Source organism: Aethalodelphis obliquidens, unplaced genomic scaffold (assembly GCF_003676395.1).
Source record: "Aethalodelphis obliquidens isolate GAN/ISIS:26980383/991018 unplaced genomic scaffold, ASM367639v1 scaffold21, whole genome shotgun sequence".
Taxonomy (NCBI): domain Eukaryota; kingdom Metazoa; phylum Chordata; class Mammalia; order Artiodactyla; family Delphinidae; genus Aethalodelphis; species Aethalodelphis obliquidens.
The window spans coordinates 23902691-23926042 of NW_020837965.1; the positions used below are offsets into that span (position 1 = coordinate 23902691).

At 59.6% G+C, this 23352-nt stretch overlaps 2 protein-coding genes and 1 pseudogene across 4 annotated transcripts in view; 1 reads left to right on the forward strand and 2 right to left on the reverse strand.

Moving 5' to 3' along the window:
- SLC25A29 (solute carrier family 25 member 29) lies at positions 1–13741 on the reverse strand. Of its 2 annotated transcripts, XM_027120572.1 has the most exons (5): positions 13629–13736; positions 8637–8769; positions 8028–8071; positions 2330–2413; positions 1–2014 (listed from the first exon to the last, which is right to left on the reverse strand). In XM_027120572.1, exons 2-5 carry the CDS (start codon positions 8707–8709, stop codon positions 1265–1267), a joined length of 951 nt encoding a protein of 316 aa, XP_026976373.1. In that variant the 5' UTR covers positions 8710–8769; positions 13629–13736; the 3' UTR covers positions 1–1264. The 2 variants fall into 2 exon arrangements, with proteins under 2 accessions (XP_026976373.1, XP_026976375.1); XM_027120574.1 differs by lacking the exon at positions 8637–8769 and having other exon boundaries at positions 13629–13741.
- LOC113627662 (small nuclear ribonucleoprotein E pseudogene) lies at positions 2457–13709 on the reverse strand (annotated as a pseudogene).
- Positions 13248–23352, forward strand: part of SLC25A47 (solute carrier family 25 member 47) — an 18318-nt gene continuing 8213 nt past the window's right edge. For both annotated transcript variants that reach the window (XM_027120575.1, XM_027120576.1), the window contains exon 1: positions 13248–13508. The gene's annotated coding sequence lies outside the window, so the exon portion shown is untranslated. The remainder of the gene's footprint in view (positions 13509–23352) is intronic.

The window sequence follows — 23352 nt, forward strand, 5'->3', positions numbered from 1 at the left end:
TTAAAAAAACAAAGAACACTTTATTCCCTTGGCGGTTTCTGTACAACAATGATGCCACGTGTACAAGGTGGGAGTCCTGTCCTTCCTTGAGCACAGCCTGCCTCCTGGGAGAGCTTATCACTTTGCCCAAGACGCTGAGCGCCACTCGGGGCAAAGGAGGCCACAGTCACCTCCAACTTGTGCAGAAGCATCCTCCTCCCCGCCTATTCCCACGGCCATGAGGCACTGGATGCGCCCGGGCTGCCCTGAGCTCACACCACAGCCCCGCTTCTAGTGACAGCCCCTGGAGCGTGGGCTCAGATGCCCTTCGGCCTGGAGGGGCCCAAACTGGCGGTACCTGTGCCCACTTACAGGCCCTGCGATGATTCACAGGGACACGAAGCATTGAGGTTGCCTGGGAAAGACACCTTTTCCTGGGGAACCCTGGTGTTGGTTCCTGGCCGTTGGTAGTGGGCCAGAGCCCCAGACATCCGCTGACCCACGTCCCCATTTTACAGATGGGCAGCCTGAAAGCCCAGAGGGTGAAAAGACTTCTCCTTGCCATGGCTGTATTTACCTGTTGAGATCTCCCCTCCCACTGACCTGTGCCCGCTCCCCCACCCCGGCCCCTAGGCCAATACGGAGCTTCCAGAAGGTCTCATGGCTTCTTAGTGGTCCCCCAGATTACCCTCCAGTGGGAGCGTCAGGGGTAGGGGTATTCCCAGCCTTGCCACATGGAGAAGCTGGAGTGCACTGGCAGAGGATTCAGTTCTATGACACCGGGAGCCCCTGAGCTGCCTCTCTGTCCCTAACACAGACTGGACAGGTGGCCGAGAAGTGTCCCGAGAGCTCCGCCAGGTGGAGGATTTGCAGCGTTAGCGAGTCGCTGGCAAGCTCATGGGTGGGTCATCAGAGACCCCATGGTGGTGTGGCTGGGATCCCAGGAAAGGGCTGGCGTGTTGGCTGGGTTTCTGGAAGACTCCAAGGAACAGTGCCAGGCTGGGCGCCGCAGGGGCATCATCTCTGAGCTTCCTGACTGTACAACGTGGGCATGAGGATCCCCATTTCACAGAGGAGAAAACCGAGGATGTCAAATTTGTGGCCAGGGTCACCCAGCTCGGGCGTGGAATTCAACCCAGGCAGGTCTGATGGAGTCCACAGCCCACGGGGTCTGGGAGTCCGGTGCAGGGCGGTTGGCGTCAGGGGCCCAATTTATGTCTAGGCTGCGTTTTGGAAAAGCGGCCCCGGGAGAGGTCGGGCCCTCTGGTGCCGGGGGCCCCGGGTGTCACAGGCTGGAGGGCTGGGCCAAGGCGGGCCCCGCCGGGGCGGCGGGCACGGCATCGCCCTCGGGCCGGGCCTCCTCGCCGCGCGCGTAGCTGAGCACCACGGTGACGGTGGCGAAGGTGGCGGCGTTGACGGGGAAGGCGCGCAGCAGCGTGGAGGCCAGCCCGCGCGTGAAGACGCGCCAGCCCTCGGCGCGGTAGCTCTGGCGCACGCAGTCGAGGATGCCCCGGTAGCGTGGGGCGCCCCGCAGCCCGTCAGCCTGCAGCCGCGACTTGACCACGTCCAAGGGGTAGGTGGAGAGCCAGGACGCGATGCCCGACGTGCCGCCCGCCAGCAGCAGCTTGGGCACCAGCAGGCGGTCGCCCGGCTCGCAGCCCAGCGCGCGTGTCAGCGTGTCGTAGGTGAGGAAGTAGACGCCGAAGCTGGGGGTCTCGCGCAGCAGCGTGGACACCATGCCCCGGTTGACGCCGCGCAGGCCCTCCCGCCGGTAGACCTGCGCCAGGCAGTCCAGGGGCCCGCGGTAGGTGCGGGCCGGCCCCGCCTCCTGCAGCTGCAGCCGCGTCTTGGCCAGCTCCATGGGGCAGCAGATGACACACTGGATGGCGCCCGCCGCCGCGCCCGCCAGGAACTGGTTCAGCGGCGAGTCCCGGCCCAGGGCCCGGAGGGTGTTGCCCTGCACGCCGAACACCAGCGCGTTGATGAAGGTGAGCCCCAGGAGGGGCGAGCCCAGGCCGCGGTACAGGCCCAGCACCTGCGGGGCGCAGAGACGCGTCAGGGGCGTTCCCGCTTGGAGTCCGGGGTTGCCCAAGCCCACCTCTCCAGGGACCCTCCATGCAGCTGGCGGCTGCCCCGGCCCACCCTAGCGGTACACGAGGATCAAGAAGAATTTTAGTAGAACCGAAGCCCTCAATCTGAGAGGCCTGGGCACTTGCACCCTGCCATTCGCAAAGCCCGGATTTGCCCGACCGTTGCCCCGACGCCTCTTCTTCCAGCTCTGTGGTCTGCGGACGGCAGCATCCCAGAGGCTGGTTCCCCGCCACACCCCCACCGGCCCCAGGCCACTCACGCCTTCCTGCTTGATGATGGCTTGGAAGCAGTGCAAGGTCCCTCGGTACTGGGGCTTCTCCACGCTCTGGACCTGGAGCCGCACCTGGAAGGAGGGCCCGGTGAAAGGCGGGCTAGTGGAGCCAGGACGCCCAGCTCCCCGGGGCCAGCACTCAGGACACCCGGGGAGGCGCTCTCCAGGAGGCCCGAGGCCAGACCCAGAAGGCAGGGAGCCAGGGAGCTTTCTGTGGCTTTAGGAGTTCCGGGGGGGGGGGGGGCAGGGCTGGGTGTCTGTGCCTCTTCAGGGAAGGCTATCAGCGGGCAGTCACAGGGACAGCCAGCTGCAGAGGGGCAGGGGTCCTCAAGACCCCTGCTTCACTATCTCTGCACCGTGTAGTGACAGTGGGGCATGAGACATCTCTCGAGACCTCCCCACCCTCCCGGTAGCAAATCGTGGCCGACGCCAAAGGGGCTCAGGATCTAACATCCCACCACGCACTCCCTTCATCAGGGGCTGGCAGCGCGCAATGGGTACTGAAAGTGAGGAGCCTCGGGCCTCGTGGGCCTTCTGCTTGGTTTCTGCCAGTGCCCCCCGCTGAGGGCAGTGGTCATGAGTTAGTAAAGCGGTGACAGGAGAGCAGCTGGCAGCCTCCTTGGGGACCGTGTCAGCAACTCTGGGGCCTGGGGGATCAGGCTGCGCTGCCCTTGGAGCCCAGCGGGCCAGAACCTCACTGTGAAAGCGTTCTTTGTTGACCGAGAGCTTATCTCTGTCCTTGATACGCAGGCCCCACAGTGCAGAGCAGAAGCACATTTCCTGAACTCCGAATCCGTGTCACGCGGGTCGGGGTGAGCTAGGTTAGGTCCCATTCCGGGAGCTGGTCTCCGGCTCTGACTCAGAGATTATCACCATTACAGGCATAATCACTGGCTGAAGTGGGTTCGGTCACTCCCATTTCAAAGGTGGGAAGACAGGCTCGGAGATGTTTTGCAGCTCGGTCAGGCTGTCCACTCCAGGGACCTGAGTGGCTGTGTTGGTCGGGGCCAGGGTGGGGTAGGGGTGCTGGCGAGTGCACTTACAGGAACTGTTTTGTAAGGAAGAAAAGAATATACCGTCTCGGCACACAAGGACCTCAGCCAACAGCTGGCAGACACTGCTCTGAGAGGCAGCTGACCACCGAGGGCACCCTGCGACGTTCACCCCAGCACCCCTCCCTGCCCTGGCTGCCAGCTCAGAGGAGAGAAGCACAACCACTCGATGAACTTGGAGAACATGTTAACACCATGAGCTCTGTCTCAGGTTGTTTTCTGTGATGGGAGGCTCTTCATTTTCCCTTCAATGTTCTGGGGTCTCTGGGGGACTGTCTCTTCCTCCTGTGGTCCCCCGACACTGACACCAAGAGGGCTGTGTCAGCAGACATGACCTGAAACGGAGCTGTTCCCTCCGAGGCTGGACTTTCAGATGCCTCGGGGGAGTCTTTTAAGTCTTGACAGGATGTCATTTGAGGACTGAGGGACCCACCCCTGGAAAAGTGGTCATTCGCACACAAGCCCCGGAGGCTCCCAGCTCCCCGTCGGGGCTGGGAGACCCCACGCGAAGACTCCCTGATCCAGAGGGGGCTGATTTTTCTCAGCCAGCCCCCAGGGCTCCCACCCCAGGATCTGGGCTGGGCCCAAGCTCACCTCACACCCTCCCTGTCCCTAGCTGGGGAGAGATCTCTGGGGCATAGGGGGTGGGGAGGGGCGTGGCATGGCGGGGTCCAGGCCCAGGGTCTGATGGGGGGGCGGGGAGGGGGGAACGACAGAGAAGAGAAGCGTTGGGTTCACCTGGTCTGTACTTACTAGCGCTCTCCGGGGTGAGGCTTAACGCTCATCTACAACAAAGTTACATTTTGCTATGGATGGAGACAGCCCCTAGCTCAGAAAGTAAAGGCGGTTAAAGCAACACAAAATTTCAACATCACATCCAGGCAGGGACCCCGGAGGCCAGCCCCCAGCCTCCCCGCCCCCTCCCCTGCCCGGGCCGGCTGTTCCCTGGTGAGAGGGCTCAGACACGGTGTCCCTGGTCACTGTCACATCCAGTGACACAGGACAGAAAATGGCCTTCCCACAGAAACATGTGCGAAGGCGGTGTGTCTGCGGACAGTGGCTGCGGTTCTGGGTGCAACAGAGGAAAACCAAACTTTGGACTCAGATTTTAGCCCCAAAGACCTGGAGGAACAAGCTGCCAATGTTGCAGCCATAAGGCAGCGTGGATGGGCATGGAGCACGGGTGTCCCTGCGCGCATAAGGCAGCGTGGATGGGCATGGAGCACGGGTGTCCCTGCGCGCATAAGGCAGCGTGGATGTGGCCATGGAGCACGGGTGTCCCTGCGCGCATAAGGCAGCGTGGACGGGCATGGAGCACGGGTGTCCCTGCGCGCACAAGACAGCGTGGACGGGCATGGAGCATGGGTGTCCCTGCGTGCATTCCGGAGCCCAGGTCCGAGTTCGTGAGGTTCAAGAGGTAAAACAGACCACAGATGAGAATTAGGATGGTGGCCGCCTGGAAAAGGGGAGGGCGGAGGTGTCAGGAGGGGAGGGGGGCTTCGGAGGGACTGGCCTCGTTTCTTCTCCCAGGTGTGTGCTTCACGGTGATTCATAGATTCGTACACGGCGCGCGTGCGCACATTTCTCTGTGTGTGACACTTCAATTAAAACAACCACCGCAGAGCTATGAAGTAAATCCCACCTTTGCCAAAAGCAAGCAATATATATGGGCCTGTGTACACGTCTGTTTTTTGGTAGAAATCATTAACAAGGTTTGGGGGAAAGGTTACATAAAGGACTGTTGTCTTTTTGTTTTTTTTAGTTTATATGTCTCTGTTACAGTGAACATTTTTTATGACCTACATTACTTTTGTAATAGAAAGTCAACGAAAAAAATGTGTATGTACCCGATGATTAAAAAAGCCATCAAAAAAAAATCACGTTTCCCAATTTTCTTTGAGAATGATTAATGGAAAAAAGTAAAAAAAAAAAAAAAAAAAAAAAAGGCCATTGGTGATAGAGCATTAAATCAAACCAAATGAGTGTCTCTAGAATGAGCACAATTTAATAGTACCTGAGCCCATGGGTGGGACAAGAGTGTCAGTGGTGACTGCTGGGGGTGGGTTTTCTCCCCCTTCCGAATAAAAAGCTTGGCTTTTTTTTTTTTTTTAAGAAGGAAACAATGTAAATATTTTAATAAAAACAATCCCACAGCATTTATTGTCATCTGGTAATAACATAAAGGTGAGCAAAACAATACGAATAAATGCTTTAGAACTACACTTCTAACAAAGGACACCTAAAAACACTGTATTGCCTTCTCAACAATTTCTCACTTCACTGATCATCTCTAGTTGGAGACACTCTGGAGCACAGTAATGTTATCTCCTTTCAGCGTGATCCGACTCAGCTGTTTTCTTGACTTTCATTTAGCATGAATCTCTTCTGCATCATCTAATACGGAGTTCATATACTCATCAAAACCAGTGATACAGCCCTCTGTCTGCATATTCACTTGCTCATAAAGCCACACCTGAATCCCAGATTTTGCAAGCATCGGACGATAAGATCGATGGGATGCACCTGCACCTTCTGCACCTTCCGGCCCCGGCCCCGGTACGCCATGGTGGAAGTTCACAAAGACCACACTACCCCGCACACCAAGAGCTTGGCTTTTTAAAGACAGCTTTGCCCAGATGGGATGCTGGTGGGCCACGGTGGCAAAAACACAGTTCCAAACGGATCTCCTCAAAGCCCACCCTCCAGGTGCCAGGTAAGGTGGGGGGAGAGGGGTGTCCCGGGGGCAGGAACCCAGTGGGGCAGAGGCTCCTGTGCTCAAATTACCGCCGGGGGTGCTGGTCATGGTTCAGAAGGTCCAAGGGAGCTAGAGACGCCAGAGCAAAGTGCCCCCCAGCCTGGCGGGCCTGACTGAGGGGCCGGGGGCGGGGAGCTGCAGAAGGCCTGGCCAGGCCTGGCCGAGTCCTAGCTCAGAGAGGCCTCTGCAAAGCTGGGCTGAAGAAGTGAATCGGAGACACCTCCTGGCTGGATGCAGCTCTGAGAGGCATTAACAACACATGAACACGCGACAGAAACACGGCACGACGTGGACCCTGCCTGGCTGTCCTGGGCTGCTCTGGCCCGTGGGCAGGCTCCGGGGGGTGGCCAGCTGGGCAGACACCGGCAGCCGTGCGGACAGGCTGCCCCAGCACCTCACTCTCCACAGGCCCATATGGGGGCTCAGGGGCTGCTGAGTGGCCAGAAAGCCTGGCCTTTCCAACTCCTCCCCAAATGCGCTGAGTGGCTTGGAAGGAATAAGGAATTCCACGACCTTCGGAACCAGCACTTCACCTGGCACAAACTGCACTGTCGAGCACCGGGCCCAAAGGCCTCAGTAATCTTGCCAACCCCTCACTGTGCAGGTCAGAACAGTTGGCCCAGAGGTAAAGTGACTGGCCCACAGTCCCATGACAGATCAGCCGGGCAGGGGGCCCGGAGCTGCACAGGCCCAGGGACAGACTTATTTTTTTTGGCGGGGGGTGGGGTGGGGCACGGGGGAGACTTTGCTGAGTGGCTTGAGGGATCTGAGTTCCCCGACCAGGGAATGAACCTGAACCCTCAGCAGTGAAAGTGGGGAGTCCTAACTACTGGACCACCAGGGAATTCCCGGGACAGACCTTTTTAAAGTCAGAGCCAGTGCATAAGGCAGGGCCCTCACACCTGTGCTGGAGAAAATCCCTGCCCTAGTTCACAAGACTTGTTCTCAGCCCAGGAACACCTGGGTTCCTGAAGAAAGAGGAGACAGGGTGTCCTCTCAAACCCACCTAGGGATGACGTCCTTGCCTGCGCTCTGCCCTTGCCCCCCTGGGAAGAGATGCCAAGTTCAGTGTTCACAGCGGGACGCCAGGTCTGGCCTAGTGCCTGCTGCTGGCAGCTCACCGGGCTCCCAGGGGAAGCCCGCAAGGAAGGGTCCTGACGTGGCTACAGCTGAAGGACCAAAAAGCCCCAGAAACGGGGGAATCTTATTTGCGAATTTCCAACTGGGTATGCGGACTTCCTTGGTTTCCGTTGAGGTGCCGGAGAACCTGGGGCCCGACGACGTGCCAAGGTGTGGGCTCACGGAGGGGAACTGGGCGCCGGCCCCGGGGCCATGCTCAGGAGCCACCAGCACCCTACAGGTGCACACCAGCCCTCGGGAAACGACTGCTCAGTTTCTCAGCCCTGATCACCACCGCTCTGTGAAGATCACGGTCACAGGAAAGGCTGACAAGGTTTGATTTTTCTGCATTTTCTCCCTGAACTTTCTTTTTCAGGAAGCTGTCTGGAGGAGTTCTGCGTAAAGACGGGGTGGGGGGGTGCCCCTTGCTCTGGGTGGGAGGAAACCTGTCCTTCGGCCCCTCAGTCCCAGCTGGCCAAGCCCCAGAATGGACCTCCAAGTTCAGCCCCATCTGGGAGACTGCAGGGACAAACCTGGGAGGAAAGGCCGACTTGGCCCGGTGGACAAGCTGCCTCTCACCTGGGCAGCAGGGAGAAGAACCCTGACTCTACCTTCATTCTAGAACCTGTGGGAGGACCTTGGAAGGGCTCCCAAGGTGGTGCCCGGAAAGGGGGGTCCAGCCACCAGGACGCTGCAGGCCGCCCTCCAATGTCTGTGCCTCCACGAGGGCCTGAGAACAAAACCTCGACGAGAGACTCACCTTGACCGTGTCAAACGGGTGTCCCACCAGCACACCTGCCACACCTGGAGGGAGAAGGGAGGACGTGTGACCCAGATGCCTTGGAAACCGCAGCGTGGGGCACGGTTCTGGCAAGGACGTGCCTGGCACATCCGGAGAGCCCCTTAATCCTCCGCGTGAGGGTAAGTGAGGGTGACCGCCCCGAGGTGAGGCCAGCGCCTGGCCAGCTCAAAGCTGGTGACCCTCCCTCCGCCCTGCTGCTCACTGCAGGTGACAACAGAAGCTCCCCCTTGGGAGGCTGCACGTGCCATTTCTAAGATGCTCACATCACTCCAAATACCTGGCACGGCTGGGGGCTCCAGGGCTCTGGACTTGGGGCCGGCCCCTCGCCCAGATTTGAATTTTCCCTGTCATTTACCAGCTGGTCGAGCTCACAGAGAACTCGGTGTCCGAGCATCACTCTCCACCTGTACAGGTGTGAAGATCAACCTCCCCAGGGCTGCTCCTGGCCCCGAAGTGCTGACCCAGGACCTGAGGCGTTCGTGCCTGGTTATGTACCAGTCCAGGACCTGTCCGAATCCAGCCCCCCTCAGAGGACAAAGGCTCCCCCTCCAAATGGCCCCCAAGCACCTGTCAGAGTCCTGCGTGCTGTGTGGGTTACAAACATCCCTGTGAACCAGGCAGTCTTGTTACTCTGCTTCATGGAAGAAGTGAGGCTCAGTGAGGTCGGGTAACTGCTGCGCTGACTCCCATGCTTTCCTCCCTAGAATTTCATGTGTGTACATCTTACAGTTCTTCTTTTTTTTTTTTTGCTATATTTAAATGTATAATGAAATATAGCAATTAAACAGGCTAACATTTGTTGAGTAACAAACAGTAACGTTTCTACCTTCTGGTTACCGTTCTTAGTTTTGTCCGTGTACCAACTCTCTTTCTTATGTATGTAAAGAAAGAACCATTAGCCCGTTTTACAGATGAGGAAACTGAGGCATAGAAAAGTAATATGTCCATGCCACACAGCTAGGTAAGTGGTGGAGCCGAGATCTGGACCCAAACCTTCTGGCCCTGGAGCCGCCCTCCTTAACCACTCAGAGCTAGCTCCCTGTCAGAGCTGGTTAGCATGTTCGTGGATGCCCAGAGTCAACAGGAGTTACTACGCTTCTTCATAAATTGAATTTTTTAAAATTTATTTATTACTATTATTATTATCACTTTTTGGCCGTACCGCACAGCATGTGGGATCTTAGTTCCCCGACCAGGGATTGAACCCGTGCTCCCTGCACCGGAAGCGTGGAGTCTTAACCACTGGACTGCCAGGGAATTCCCCCATAAATTGTATTTTTAATCCTTGTATAATGTCCTCTTCATCTTAATGCTTCGGACCTTAACATCCACTTTGTTTGATATTAGCTTTGCCAATCCTGCTTTGTTTCTGGTCACGTGTGTCTGGTATAGTTTTGTCCAGTTCCTAATTTTCAACCTTGTCTTACTGCTTTGTTTTAGTTGTTCCACAATCTACAGCTGGGTTTTGGTTTCTACTCTGGCCTGCAGCAGTCTCAGATTTTGCCAAGACAAGAGCTCTGACATGATTCCGTCTTATTTTATGGTCATGATCTATGTACTTCCTTTCCTTTCCACATTTTTGCTGGTTCAGGCAAACTACTATTTATCCCCTTTCTGCTTGCTCATTTCTAACTTCAGCTAAGAGTTACTTCTGCTTTTGAACACTCATAACCCTTATGTAGAAACAGGGTGAGAACCGTCCCTGCCATGGGGTGAGAGTAGGAGGCTCTCTCTGCCCTCTACTGCCCCACCCTACCCCCAAGGGGGTTCCCACCCTGCCAGCTTCCACTGATCTACAAACCCCACGGGACTCGGGGCTATCCCATCTCCTCTTCACCTCTCCCGCCATCTCGGGCTCTCTACTCCGATCGTTGGAGCCTTTCTTGACTATGGCCCTCAGTTGTAACACATGGGAGACATGCCCTCTGAATTCCTGCTCATCTGCAAAATCTGCTTCTTTAACGCCATTAGGGAAAACAGTCCTGTGCTCTGGTGAGAATTCCGGGCCCAGGCCATTAAGGGCGGCAACGTCCCAGAATCTTCTGGTTTCCAGTGCAGATGAGAAATCTGTTGTCAGCGTGTCTGTTCTCCTTTATCAATAACTTATTTATTCTATGAAGAAGCCACTGAGATTTTATCTGTAGATTTCGGGAATGTCACCAGGAGATACCAAGGGTGTTGTCTTTTTCCTTTAAAGAACCCAGCCTGGAACTCCCCCAGCACAGACTAGCCTTTTCCTGATCAGAGAAAATTTCCTCTATTATCTATTCATCATCTCCAGACCTTTTTCTCCCTCTGGGACCCCTAACATTCAAGGTGGGTGAAAAGACACCCCAAGCCTGTCTTTCCCCTCGAGACTTCCACCTCTGTGTTTCTGATCTTCGAGACACACTTTGTTTTTATCGCTTGAGATCTACCTTCTTTTTCATTTCATGTTTCGAATTTTCTGAATTTGAAAATCCTAATTCTAGGACCTCCTCTCGTGGGCTGTAACTGGATCTCCTCGGGTTCTGGAAACCTAACACTGCCTGGGGTGCGTTGCCTGGCCTTCCTTCTCTCTCCAGCCGTGCCCCCTGCAGCCAGGCCCAGCTGGGGTGGGGGTCCCCTTCCTGTGGGTGGATGCCCCCGCCTCTGGTCCCAGACTTGCCCAGGTGCCAGTAACAGCCTTCATCAGCCTGTGGGGTGGGAGAGGCGCCCCTCAATCCCACCAAGGGCTCCGAGAGCAGGCAGCTGCATTCCTATTTTCTCCCTTGATCTGAGGGCCCTCAGGCGAAGGGCTGGCGCCCCTCACCTTAAACATCTCCATCCACAGAAACAAGAGTCGGCTATGGGCCTGCCTCCATCAGGGCCTCCAGTCCCCCAAATCCTTACCCTTTTAACCTCCCAGTCACCTTGAGAGCCAGGAAGCCTGAGGGCCGTCTCCCTGAGAGGGGCCTACAGTCACAGCAGCCAAAGTGGACCGTGTCTCCCAATTCCGAAGCCGGTGCCCACTGCCTTACATAAGCTGGCCTTTGAGGGGCAACCCGCATCCCATGACCCTCAAGGGCAGGAGGTGGGACCACTGTCCTGGAGGCGCCTGGCAGAAGAAGTGGTGGGAAGGGACACCAGGATGACTGACCTGTCCCCCATATGCAGGGTCCCACTGCCTACGGTTGAATTTCTCTCCTCCCATCCATGCCTGTGGCAAGGGGACCCCCATTCAGAGCCCAAGGTCAGACCAGGAACTGACCCGTGGTGGGGGAGTGCAGGCGGGCATTGGGACCCTTCCACCCCGGGAGACCTCGGGGAAGCTGGCAATCAAGGTCCCACCCGCACCTCCCCGGAAGGCGAGGTTGAACACGTGGCCCACACCCAGCCAATCAGAGGTGACGTACTGTCCTTCCTCCGGGCAATCTGAATCAAGAGGCACCCCAGCTGCGGAAAGGCAGCCTTCATCTGCCCTGAGCCTCCAGGCCTTGAGGAGCTCAAACCCCAAGGAGCCAGGCAGCCTCTGGGGGCCAGGCCCCAAGGCAGGGGCGCCACCTGCGCAAGGTTCCTGGACGGCCCCTCTGCTCCAGCCAGGCCGTGCCAGGGGCCCGGAAGGCAGGCCTGGGACACAATCCGGTCACTGTCCTGTGGGCCAGCCCCTAGCGCCCGTGAGGCTGGGGGCAGGGAAGAGCTTAGCAGCCTCTCTCCACTTCTGAGGGCCTAGGTTTCTCCTGGGTCAAATATACCAGGAGAGGGTCTCTCCTACCCTTTCCCGTCACCGCTCACACAGTGCGGGAGAAGGTGGGCACCACCAGCCCCAGGCTTCCACCTGGATCCAGGTAGCGCAGTGGGTTTGGGGGCTGTGGAGTACCTACAGCTCTCCCGGGTGCTGGACCCTGGCCTTGCCCCAACCCTGGGGCCTGGACAGGATCTCTCCCAGGTGGGCTTGGCGAGGATGGGCAGAAGGCATTCCAGGCAGGGTCCTGGGTAAGCAAGAGCCCGGAGTGACTTAACAAGTGTGTCTGGGGGGATGGGCCTGGCCTTAGGATGAGTGTTCCCAGCCCAATCCCCGTGGATCCCAGGACGCCTGCGTGAATACAGAAGGAATCCTGCGCCTCTGGGGAAAGAACCCACACTCTGCCTAGCGGAAAGGGGTTGGAAGGGGTGTTGGCCCTGGGGCTGAGCCACCACTGGGGGTGGGTAGAGAAGGGTCTGGGGCCCAGGAGAAGCTGGCAGCCTGGTGGCAGGACACTCAGGGAGGTCCCTCAAGGGGGACAGGAAGAGCAGAGAGTGGAATGGGGATGGGGGGGATTGAGAGCTGGGTCTACAGAGGCCAACCCCTCCTGTCTCCTCTGGCACCCTGGGCTTGGGAGAAATGCTCCCCAAATTACTGAAAGCTCTGGGGCCTGGAGCCCTGATTGGGTGACCGTCTGGGACACTTCCTGGGCACACCCCCTTCTCCACCAGCCCTCCTCTGGTGCAGAACAGGAAGCTAGCAACGCACTGGTTTAAATGCTAGATGCTCTCCTCTTCCTCCAGGGTGCCCACGGCTGGCAGGCAGCTGAGAGCTTTATTAAAGACAACAGGGGCAGGTGCCGGAGAAGAGAAGCACCTGATGTCAGAGACTGGATGGGGCCTGGGGACACCCAGCCAGCAGCCCTCTCCCCGTGAGGCAGAGCCCTGCCACTTCTGTCCACTCTGCTGAATTCCTGAGGGCTAAACCTGGCTCCCAGTGAATACCTGTTGAATAAATTAACTCTACAAGTAAAAGCAGAGAAACTAAAGGCCAGAGAGGCCAGTGCAGAGCCCGACGCCCAACGGTCAGGCCACAGCAGAGCCCGTACAACACACTGACTCAGGTCCTCCCGGGGACACAGGACCCCAGCGCCACGCCCCGGCTCCGGTGACACGCACGCGTGAGACCAAGGCCTAGCTCGCGCGGCGTGTCAGGCCCACTCTGCCAGCCGGGTGGAGTCTAACCACCAGCAGAACCACGTAGGAAGGGGGCGGGGCGCCAAAGCGTGACTCGGTGCCTGGGGTCGTGCCGGCGCCTTTTACGCCATCTCCCTAGGGCATCGTCCAGTGGCCCCGGCCCCAGCCCCACCCAGACGGCTACGGGAGAGGGGATAGAGCCAGCTTCAAACTTTTTGGGTCGAGGGAGGGGACCCTGCTCCAGGTGGGCGCGGGCTGGGGGAGGGGGAGAGGGAAATGGGCTCGGGGCCTCGCCGTCCGCTGGCCTCGGGCGAGGAGGGCTGTGGGGCATCCTTCTGGCAGTCCCCTGGCAGCCACGGTACTGTCCCGGAGCGTCAGACCTCTCGTCCGAACGTGCCCTGAAGGACTTAGAAGACACCTGCCCTCGCGGACAGCGTGCTAGGCACCCTCCCGGCTTGTCGTCAATTCACGCCCACGAGAATCCCGTGAGACAAGAGCACTGTTAACCCATTTTACAGACGAGGAATCCCCAGCCTCAGGGTAAGCCACTGGGCCGAGAGCTCGCAGGTGAGCTGGCCTCCCAGCCCGGATGCCTCGCCCCGGCGTCCCGGCGTTCCCGGCCCCCGCACGCGCCCGGGCAGGACCCGCCCGCCTCCTTACCCCCAGCGCATCCAGCCAGAAAGTCGAGCGCCATTGCCGGGTCCTCGGTGAGGCCGCCCTTCCTCCTTGTCCTCTTTCTCTAGCCCCTCGCCGGGCTGGTCGCCGTCGAGGGCTCCCCCTGCCCTGCTGGGCCGGGACTCGGCCTGGCCGCCTCCAGGCACAGAGCACCGCTCAGGCTGGGGTCTGGCGGCGGCGAAGGCGGCTCAACGCGCGACTCCTCGCCGGGCGCACGTCCTTCGCTGGCCGGCTCGCCGGCCCTTGCTGTCGCCAGCGCACCACCCGTGGTCCCTCACCTCTGTCGGCGTGTCCGGCCCCTCGGACCTGCCGGCCGGGCTCGGGCGGGGCGCAGAGCTCAGCCAACGGGCGGGCGAGGCTCGGACAACACCCCGGGCCCTGCGCGCCGCCGCCGCGCTTCATTGGCTGGGCGGACCTGGGGCGGGCGGGGCGGGAGGCACGTAACAGGCAGGCGGGCGGGCGGGGGAGCTGCCGAGGCGCTGCAGACAAAGAATGTGCTTCGTGCGCCCGCCCGCGCCGCCCCGGGCGGGAGAGGAAGCCGGGTGTGTGCTGCTGCGGGAAGGTGGGGCCCGGCCCGGACGGGGAGCCAACGGCTTGCGCGGCCCAGGAGCTTCCCGGCGTGCGCGATGCGGGTCAGCGGGGCGGGAGGTGGCGTGCGCTCGCTCCGGATTGGGCCTGGGATCCTGGGGCCTGGGTTTAGATCCCGACTCCGCCGCCCAGCCTCAGGGTCCTCGCCTGTATAATGGGGACACGCCGCGGTAACGAACGTGGAAGCGCCAGGACCCTCCAAGGCCTGCAGGCTCGGACACTAATTGTCACACTCCTCGAGCGGCGAAACACCCCCTCGGGGAGTCTTCGCCCCTCCCGTCTGTGCGCCCTCCTGGCGGCGGCCCTGCGGCTTCCGGCCGCCTGGCTCACCTCGGGAGGGGCGAGGAGCGTGGTCAGGCCCTCGCGGGCCCGCACTTGAGCGCGAACTGCGGGAGCCGCGGAAGGTTGTGAGGCGGGGGAGGTTCCTGGACTGGTCCGAGAGCCGCGAGGCGGGGGAGGCCAGATCGCGGCGCGTCCATATCGGCGGCCAGGCGCTGTGTGGCCGGAGGGGACGGTCCTCGAGCCGCGGCTCTGGGAGGCCTGCGGGCCTGGAGGGCCAGGCGGAGGGGAGGGAGGGTGCGAAGGCGAAGTGGGAGGGCGCTGGGCTCCTGTCTACGCGGGTGGCTGGGCGGCGGGGGGTCGGGGGGGTTAAGTAGGAGCCGAATCCGACGCCGCTCCCCGCCCCTCCCCCCCAGTCCCCGAGATTGGCAGTGGCAAGGGACCTCCTCCCTGCTCCCTGGGGAGGGTCCGGGTCAGAGACTTCCCCCTGCCCTCCTTCCTCAGCGCCTCACGAAGTCCTGATTGGCCGGTTGGGACCGGGCTTGGCTGGACGCTTCCTCACAATGGGAGTCAGGTGACACCTTCAGGCCTGCGCCCAACTTCCTTCTTCGTGCTCCTGTGGTCAGGACCACACCTTGCGGTGTGGCAGATCACACAGTTCTGTTATTTGCATTTTACTGTTTCTGAAATCGACACGGGGGTTGCCGTGGACATGTATCTCATGGACAGGTTTTAAATATTATATATACTTGGTACTAGGGGGTATATGTCAGGAGAATGTACAATAAGTAGTGAACCCTGGTGGTAGAGGCCACTAGGAATCCGACGATTATGTGCGGTTTCCTTTTCTTCTTCTTAGAATCTAAATAGAACATTCTGTAAGCAGAGACCCAAACCCAGGTCTGCTGACTCCTAGTCCAGTGCTTGTGATGGCTGGTGGGCCCTGAGCTAGGGGTCTGGAGGCCTGGGTTTGAACATCGCCAGCCTCTGACCCAGCTCAGGCCTCAACAAGGCCCATGAGCCAGAAAAGCATGTGGGCCCCAGGAGCAGCCCAGACTCAAAACAGGGGCAGGAGTTGGCTGGAGACCTCTGAGGCCGTGGCGATTAAACTGGACAACCTACGTCCAGGTGACTCACCTCTAGGAACAGGGGGTCCCTGGGTGACTGAGGCCTCAGGAGGTAAAGCACAAATGCCTGCAGCATCCGTCCCTGTTTTTGGAGGTTTGAGAGGAGAGTCAAGTGCCTTAACAGGGCAGTGAGTCAGAAGATTATTATGGACCATTTCATAAGGAGACAAAGAGGACCCGCTTTGTTTTGCTTTTAAGAGAACACAAGTGCCTTTAAGTTAATGCCATGCTTGGGGCAGGTGGCATGAGCCCTGACTCCTTGGGGGGGGTCCTTGGGAAGGGGCCCAGCAGCCTGGTGCACAGTAGGCACTCAATATTTGAGCTTCAGAAAGCTCCTTGGAGGGAAGCCCTGTTCGGGCCGACCCTACAGGGGTCCAGGTGGGGGAGCTGGTAGCTGGAGGGTGGGATCCTACAGGCCAGGGAGGAGGGGTGAGGTGTGAGGCCTCTAGCTGTGCATCCTGTCGGGAGGGCTTGGAAGTGGGGCTGGGCTGCGGGGGAGCCAGCGTTCAGGCTGAGGCGTGTTGGGTTTGGGGACAAAGGTCCAGTATGTGGTGAGCAGTAGAGGGGTGGGCTCTGGGGCAGGTCTGCCCACAGTGGCGTGTTAGAGAGGCCTAGGCTGTGGGTGCTGGGCAGTGGCCTCCAGCTGGGAGCACCCCAAGGGCAAGTCCAGGGTCTGTCCCGTTCATCCCAGGGGGTGCTTGAAGCAGCATCTTCAAGGCCGTGAGGAAGGGGTAAAAGCAGGCATTGCGAGGGGTGCGCCGCTGGCTTACTAAACCCTACGACCACATTGCTCCTGAAGCCGCCTCTCCCTGAGAATCATGCATGTCCCCGCTGCCCGGGAATCCCTTCCTCGGCTGGTGCTCTGGGCCTGGAGCAGACCCTGGACCACATACAGTGTCACTCTAGGAACTGGACGAAAGCAGGGCATGGGGATGGGGTGGGGGGAGACCCTCCTCCCTGACCTCCTGGACCTTCCATGACAGCTGAGGAGAGACCCAGAAGCGAAGAAGTCGTGGCCAAGTAAATGAGTACGTCCAGACAGGCCTGCGTTATTACATCAGCCGCTGGGGCCCATGTCTGTTCTTCTTCATTTCCTGAGGATAAAATTACAGCACAGAATGTGCTCTTTCAAACTTCTCACGTTCCACGGGGCCCCAGGACACTTCCCCCTCCCAGGGGAGGCCAGCTTGCGGGGCTCAGACCCCAGCCTTTAAGAGGTGGGAGGGGCCCAAGGCCAGAGCAGTATGAGGACAGCTGGGAGGGGAGAAGTGGCACAGGGGACCAGGGGTCAAGCCAGGTCACTGAATGCACGGTAGAGTTTTTATTTTGCACAGCTTTTATAACTTCTTACACAAGACAGTTTGGGTTTGGAAAATTTAGAAACACGAGCAGGTAAAAAAAAAAAATGGGTCGTAAATGTTCTCACCTTGGAATCTGATGAATTCAGTGACGGAGGCTATTTGGACCCCGGGTGGGGTGGGGAGCGAGGTTGGAGCTCAAGGTGTCACAGGGTGAGTGGGGTGAGGGTGGGCCGAGGCACCTGCTGTGTAGAACTTCTGGGGTGTTAGGCCATGCCGGAGGGTGCGCAGGGCGAGGCTGGGGGCCAGGGCAGGCGTGATTCTAGGATGGAAGCCACCAGAACAGGTTCCAAAGCTCCTGGGCAAAGGCTGGTGGGGAGGACAGGGCTGTCAACTGGCCCCCCTCTCACTTGGAATAAAACCCAAGCTCAGTGCCTCAGAGCCCAAGGTGATGTGGCTGCACCCTCACAACTCCAAGCTCATTCCCACCTCAGGGCCTTTGCACTGACTGCTTCCCCTGGGTGGGAGCTCCTCCTCCCAGCCTGGCACAGGTCATCTCCAGAACTCAGTTCCCTGCTCAACTCTCAGCTCCTCAAAAGGGGCTCGGCTGGGGGCCCCCCCACCCCATCCCCATGCCCTGCTTTCATCCAGTTCCTAGAGTGACACTGTATGTTCCTCTGTGTTTATCACCTCCCTTCCTCAGGCATGTTAGCTCCACCAGGGCCGGGACTTTGCCCCTCTTTACTAACACTAAACTGGGCCTGGCACACAGCAGGGGGTGAGCAGGCAGCCGAGGAGCCTGCCCTGGGTGAGTGAGTCCTGCCCTGTGGCCACGGGTCTCCCACCCCAAACCTCTAGGATCGGAGTCTCCCAGAGAGACCGCTAAAATGCAGATTCTAGGGCCCCACCTGGGCCCTCGGAGCAGGCAGAGGCAAAACCTGCATTGAAACTGACCTCTTCAGGGGCCGAGACCGTCTCCAAGGACAGGTTCGGGAAGCTCTGGCTCAGTTTTGCTTTTCAGTCTCAACTTGGACCCCTCCTGGCTGTGTGGCCCTGTGAGCCATCTTTGTCTCAGGTTTGTCATCTGTCAGATGGCTTCAGGAGGATTCTAGGGTCCAGAGCAAGTGAAGGAGGCCACGCAGAGTGGGCACAGAGCAGGCGCAGACCCGGCCTTGCTGTCGTTCCTCCAGAGCAAAGTGCCCGGCTCTCTGCCTTTATCCATTGACACCTTTGCAGGAAACATGGAAGATCAGAATTAATCAGCTGAGGTACTGAAGGGTTTCCTAAGGGCCTCTTTTTTTTTTTCTAAGGTCTTCTTAAACCCTGACCCCACAGCTGGGCTCCAGGCCCTGGCTCAGGAGGGCCCTCTAATGGCTGCTGAAGATGCTGCAGTGAACAGGCGCGGTGCCTTTGTGCCGGTGCCGATGAAGGGACTCTGCCCAAGGGGCGTCTTTCTCCCGGTGGACAAACGTCTGCCGTCTGCGTGACCCTCTGGCCTCTGGTCCAGTCTGCACTGGGAGTGACTCAGCCACCCCATTGAGGGTGTCTGCGCTGGGCCTCAGAGGGTGGAGGGCCTGGGACCCCTTAGGGACAGTCAGCCAGTGTCCTGGTGGCCCCACCCGAGTCCACGGCGCCCAGAGTTCTCCTGTTGGGTAGATTTTGCGGAATTCACATCTCAGTTGAATTTAGTCATCCCCAAAACGGCCACCGCGCTGTGTGTGTGGGTTTCTTGCATCTTCCTTCAGCTGCAAACAGTCACAGTTTTCCCCAGGGCCACCTCTCCAAGTGAGCTGTGGCCTCCGCTGCGCTCCGCACCCACTTGGCCTTGGAGTGAGTGGACCGAGAGGCAGGATGGAGGGAGGCTCTGGCCAGATTATGAGATGACCAGAAACTCAAGATGGGGAGCGATATAAATAGACACGGCAAGTGCTCCTGGTGTAAAAATAGAGCTAAGGGGAAGTGCCTGGGGCGCCCTGGACCCGGAAGGCCAGTAGGGGTGGACCCCGCTTGGGTTGGGCTAACTGGCCAGCACAGAGGGGCTGGGCTGGGGGGAGCTCGGCCAAGCGTGGACACGTGTGCTTGCTGCCCACGGGCCTCCTGGGGCCAGGCCTGATCGGTGCCCTCTGCGGGCTCCACTGTCATGGTGGGGGCAGCTGGGTGAGCAGACCGTCCCCGGCTGACGGGCAGTGTGAGCAGGCACCCAGCGCAGTGGCCAGAGGAGGGCCGTGTGACCCCACCCAGGCGGAGTCGGTGGGAGGGTGGGGCAGGAGTGGGCAGGGTGGTGCCCCGGGCAGGGGTACTGGGTACTGAGCCCAGGGGCGTGTCCGGACGGCAGGGTGGCAGGCAGGCTCCTCGCCAGCGCCGGAGACCACGGAGAAAGGGGCTGAGAGAAAGACCTCGGCACCCTGGAACCCAGGAGCCCTGCTGTGGTTGTTGGACCCAGAGTCCAAGCTCCCCTTTTCCAGAACCTGTCCGGGTGGGAGGGGCCTTTGTCAGCGCTGTGTCCCTCCTCCCTCCTGTGGCTTCGTCTGTCCTGCCTGCCCAGCCTGGGGCAGTCACCCAGCCAGACGTGAGCCAGCGCCCGACTGGGGCAACCGAGCAGGGAGAACGGTCCCCTCTGCCCGAGCCAGAATCCCCCCTCTGCCACCTGCCCCGCTGCTTTGGGCTCTGCCCTCTGGAGCCCCTGCCACGGGCCCGGCCTTGGGCCCCTTGGTGCCTGACACTTGGGTCCTGTGCCTCTCAGCCAGGGGCCAGGCTCACCTCCCAGGTGAACCCCTCTCGGGGCCTTGCTGTCCAAATGAGGGTGGCGGGCCGGCTTCTGTCATCCGCCTTTGAGCATCTGTTGTGCCAGCGGGGGTCCAGGTGAGCCTGCCCTCAGGGGCTTCCTGTCAGAGTGTGCCTCTCTCTCCTTCGCAGCTGGCTCAGGCGTCTCCTCCGCCCTGACACTTTGTCCCAGCCTCCCCTCCTTCACTGGCCACTGCCCCCCCAGGCCCGCCGCTTCCCCTGGATGTGCCCGTGCCCACAACCAATGAGATGTGTCCACATGCTCCAGCCAGGGTGGTCCAAGCCCCTCCCAGTCCTGGCCCGCCTTCGGCCTTCCCCCACCGCGCTCCCTGCCTGTCTCGTCCAGGTCTCATGTGCTGAGGACGCCCGTCCAGGCAAGCGCTCCTCTTGCTGCCTGTGAGCAATTTGTCTTTTTTTTTTTTTTTTTGGCTGCACGACGTGGCCTACGGAACTTCCCCGGCCGGGGATCAAACCCAAGCACCCTGCAGTGGAAGTGCGGAGTCTTAACCGCTGGACCACCAGGCAGGTCCCCCTGTTGCTGCCTGTGCAGAAACCACCCCCTTCAAGAGGGCCACGACTGCATAAAGGCATTGTGGCCGGACCCCGGCTGTGTGGGAAGCTAGGCGCCGTGTTTTGAGCCTGCTCAGGCGGTCCTGTGGAGCAGGTCCATTTGGCCAGGAACTGAGGCCCCCAGCCGACAGCCGTGTGAGCGAGTCAGCCTGGAACACGGTCCTCCGGCCCCCGGCAGGCGTCAGATGGCGCAGCCCTGGCTGACAGCTTGACTGCAGCCTCACGAGAGACCGTGAGCCAGAGCCCCGAAACTAAGCTGTTACCGGATCCCTGACCCTCAGAAATGGCGAGATAATAAACATTTGGTATCATAAGCTTCTGAGGAATTCGGGGATAATTTCTCATGCAGTAATAGATAACGAATACACTCCCCAGCCAGGCCGGGGCTGCCGGGCAGCATCTGAGTCATTTTTGAACCCCAGCACCCAATGTGAGGCCTGCACAAGGTGTGCGCTGGAATGAATGAATGACTGACAGACGTCAATAGCTTGCTCTCCCCACATCATCAGATACGATAGGCCTCAGGCCCTGCTTGGGACAGAGCCTCATTCCTCAATCCACGCCCCTGGGTCTTAGATCCGGGTGGTGTCAGAGGTCATCTTGTCCAGGCGAGAAGCCTGAAGCCCAGGGGGTATGGTCCTCTCAGCCCTTCCAGCCAGTGGACCCCAGGGTTGAAGATGCCTCCTGGGCAGGTCGTGAAGGGGTCACAGGGGACTGGAAACAGGAGACGCTGCAAGAAGTGACCGGAGGGTTTTGGCTATGGCCTGGGTGCCGGGGAACTGGGGAGACAAGGCCGGCGTGTGGGTGGAGGCAGGGCAGGACTGGAGGAGCCTGACCGCAGGCCCAGGAGCAAGCCAGCAGCGGAGCCGGGCCTGAGGCTGCTGGCTGGCCCTTCGAGGGTCTCTTCTGCTCTGTCTGACAGCCGGTGCCTGGAGCCTTCAAAGTCCTTACTGGCATTGGGACTTCCCTGGCCGTCCAGTGGTTAAGACTCCGCGCTTCCACTGCAGGGGCTGTGGGTTCGACCCCTGGTCGGGGAGCTAAGATCCCACATGCTGTGTGGTGAGGCCAACAAAATAAGAAAAAAAGAATTTTAAAAGTCCTTATCTGCATTAACCCTGCCCTAGGTAGCTGTCGTCCCTGTTCGCAGATAGGGAAACTGAGTCATGGGGTCCAGTTCATCGGTGTCACCGGTGGCACAGCGGGGCTCAAATTCCAGGTCTTCCCCTAATTGTCACTGGTTGTTTCTCTCTGGCCCACGGTGTCCTCATCTGTAACACAGGGGTGGCTCCAGGGGGCCTGGCGCTCTGAGCTGAGCTCAGACGTAAAGGCAGCACCATCTGGCACCCCCACTGGGAGCAGTGGGAGCTGGGGGCAGCCCTTCCTGTTCACCCCGTTGCCATGGTGGAGGTGGGGGCACGGGAGACAGCAGGGGACGCCCTGTCATATGCTTTGCAACCGAGGCCCTGGGAATCAGGGCCCTAACCCCTCAGGATATCAGAGGGGGCTAGGGTGTCTGGGAGAACTGAGGTGGGGACTCTTCCACCCCCTTTCCCCCGAACCAGTCACACCCTAGAGATACCCCCCCCCCACCAAAGGTGGGTGCAGCCTTGCCTCCTGCCCGTGGCCGTGTGGTCTGCAGCACCCAGCTGGGCATGGTGCGAGTGGGCAGAGCACGGCAGGGGTCGAGCCAGAGTGTACAGGCTTCTCTCCTGTCCCATTTTACAGATGAAGAAACTGAGGCTCGGAGAGTCACAGGGTGAGCCAGGAGAGCACCCGGGCCCTCCTGACCTCGTCCAGTCTTGCCAAGGAGCCCTATTTTCTGGAAATGCCAATCTCCGGAGCCAGCCCGGTCCTCCAGTGCCCATTCTGGACTCATTGCCTGGAAATCCCACTATTCCCCTCACCCCCGCCCCTCTAAATCCTGCCAAAAATGGCAACGTACGTGACAGATAAAAATAGTTCAGGTATCCTTGACCCAACAGACTCCTCTCTGAGAACGTGCCCACTGAAACGCCAAAGACTCCAAAGCGTGATTATTGGAGCACTTTCTGTAATAGACCGGAGTATCAAGTACAGTCCAAAGGACATCACTAGCTCCAAGGACACCACTAGCAAGTTGAATCATAAGGGTGATGTTCAGAGCGTCTCCTGGCTGAAGGCATGGCTCCAGGAGCCTCGTGGCTGCTGACGCTTTAGCTCTCTCAAAGCCATACGGTGGGAAGCAACAGAACTGCTCTCTTACAAAGACACTGAGGCCCCAGCGGATCACACAGTGAGAAGCGCAGGGTGAAGGCCACGCCCGGGCAGCCTGGCTCAGCCTCCTGTCCACCCAGGCCCCGCGGCCACCCCACGGGCACTGTGTGCATGCAGGAGAAGGAAGTGAGTCCCCAGGTGCCACGGTGGCAAGGCATCCCAGATGTATTGATAAGGAAAGGAAGCAAGTCGCAAAACGATGGTAAAAAAGAACTTGTATCTGCCTGCATCGTGCTGGGAGGCGGGACCCGCGCCTGGGTGGCGGGGCTCTCACTTCTGTGCCGGCTGCATCTCTTTGGTCCGGACTTTTTGTTAGTAACTTGCAGTCATTCCTTTTGCTATGAAGTGTAAGAACGCGTTTTAGGATGTGTCAAGCTCCTCCATGGCGCCTCGGCCAGCAAACAGCCCCGCCATGCCCAGGGGGGTCTCGCTCCCCCGAGCCCTTTGCATTGGCGGGGCCACGGTTGTTTGTGCCATGTCTGTCTCCCCCTAGAGGGCGGCTCGGAACTCCTCGCTCGGGCTTTGTAGGGCCGCACGTGGTGGGGCTCTGCCGTTGGTGGAGGAGGCCTACAGCCGACCTTGCTGCTAGTAATAGTAACCCTTGCCACTGGGAGGCGTGGCCCCAGCAGCTGCCCATGGGCTCTGTCTCCTGTCATCCATGCAAGACTCAGAGAGGTCACACCACTGTCCGAGTTCACACAGCTGGGAGAGGTGGAGCCAGGAGCCAAGTCTAGGCTGGGGTCTCCCCCAAACCATGTGGGGTTCTCCTGAGCCAAAACCCCTGCCCACCCTGCCACCAGACGGCCTCTT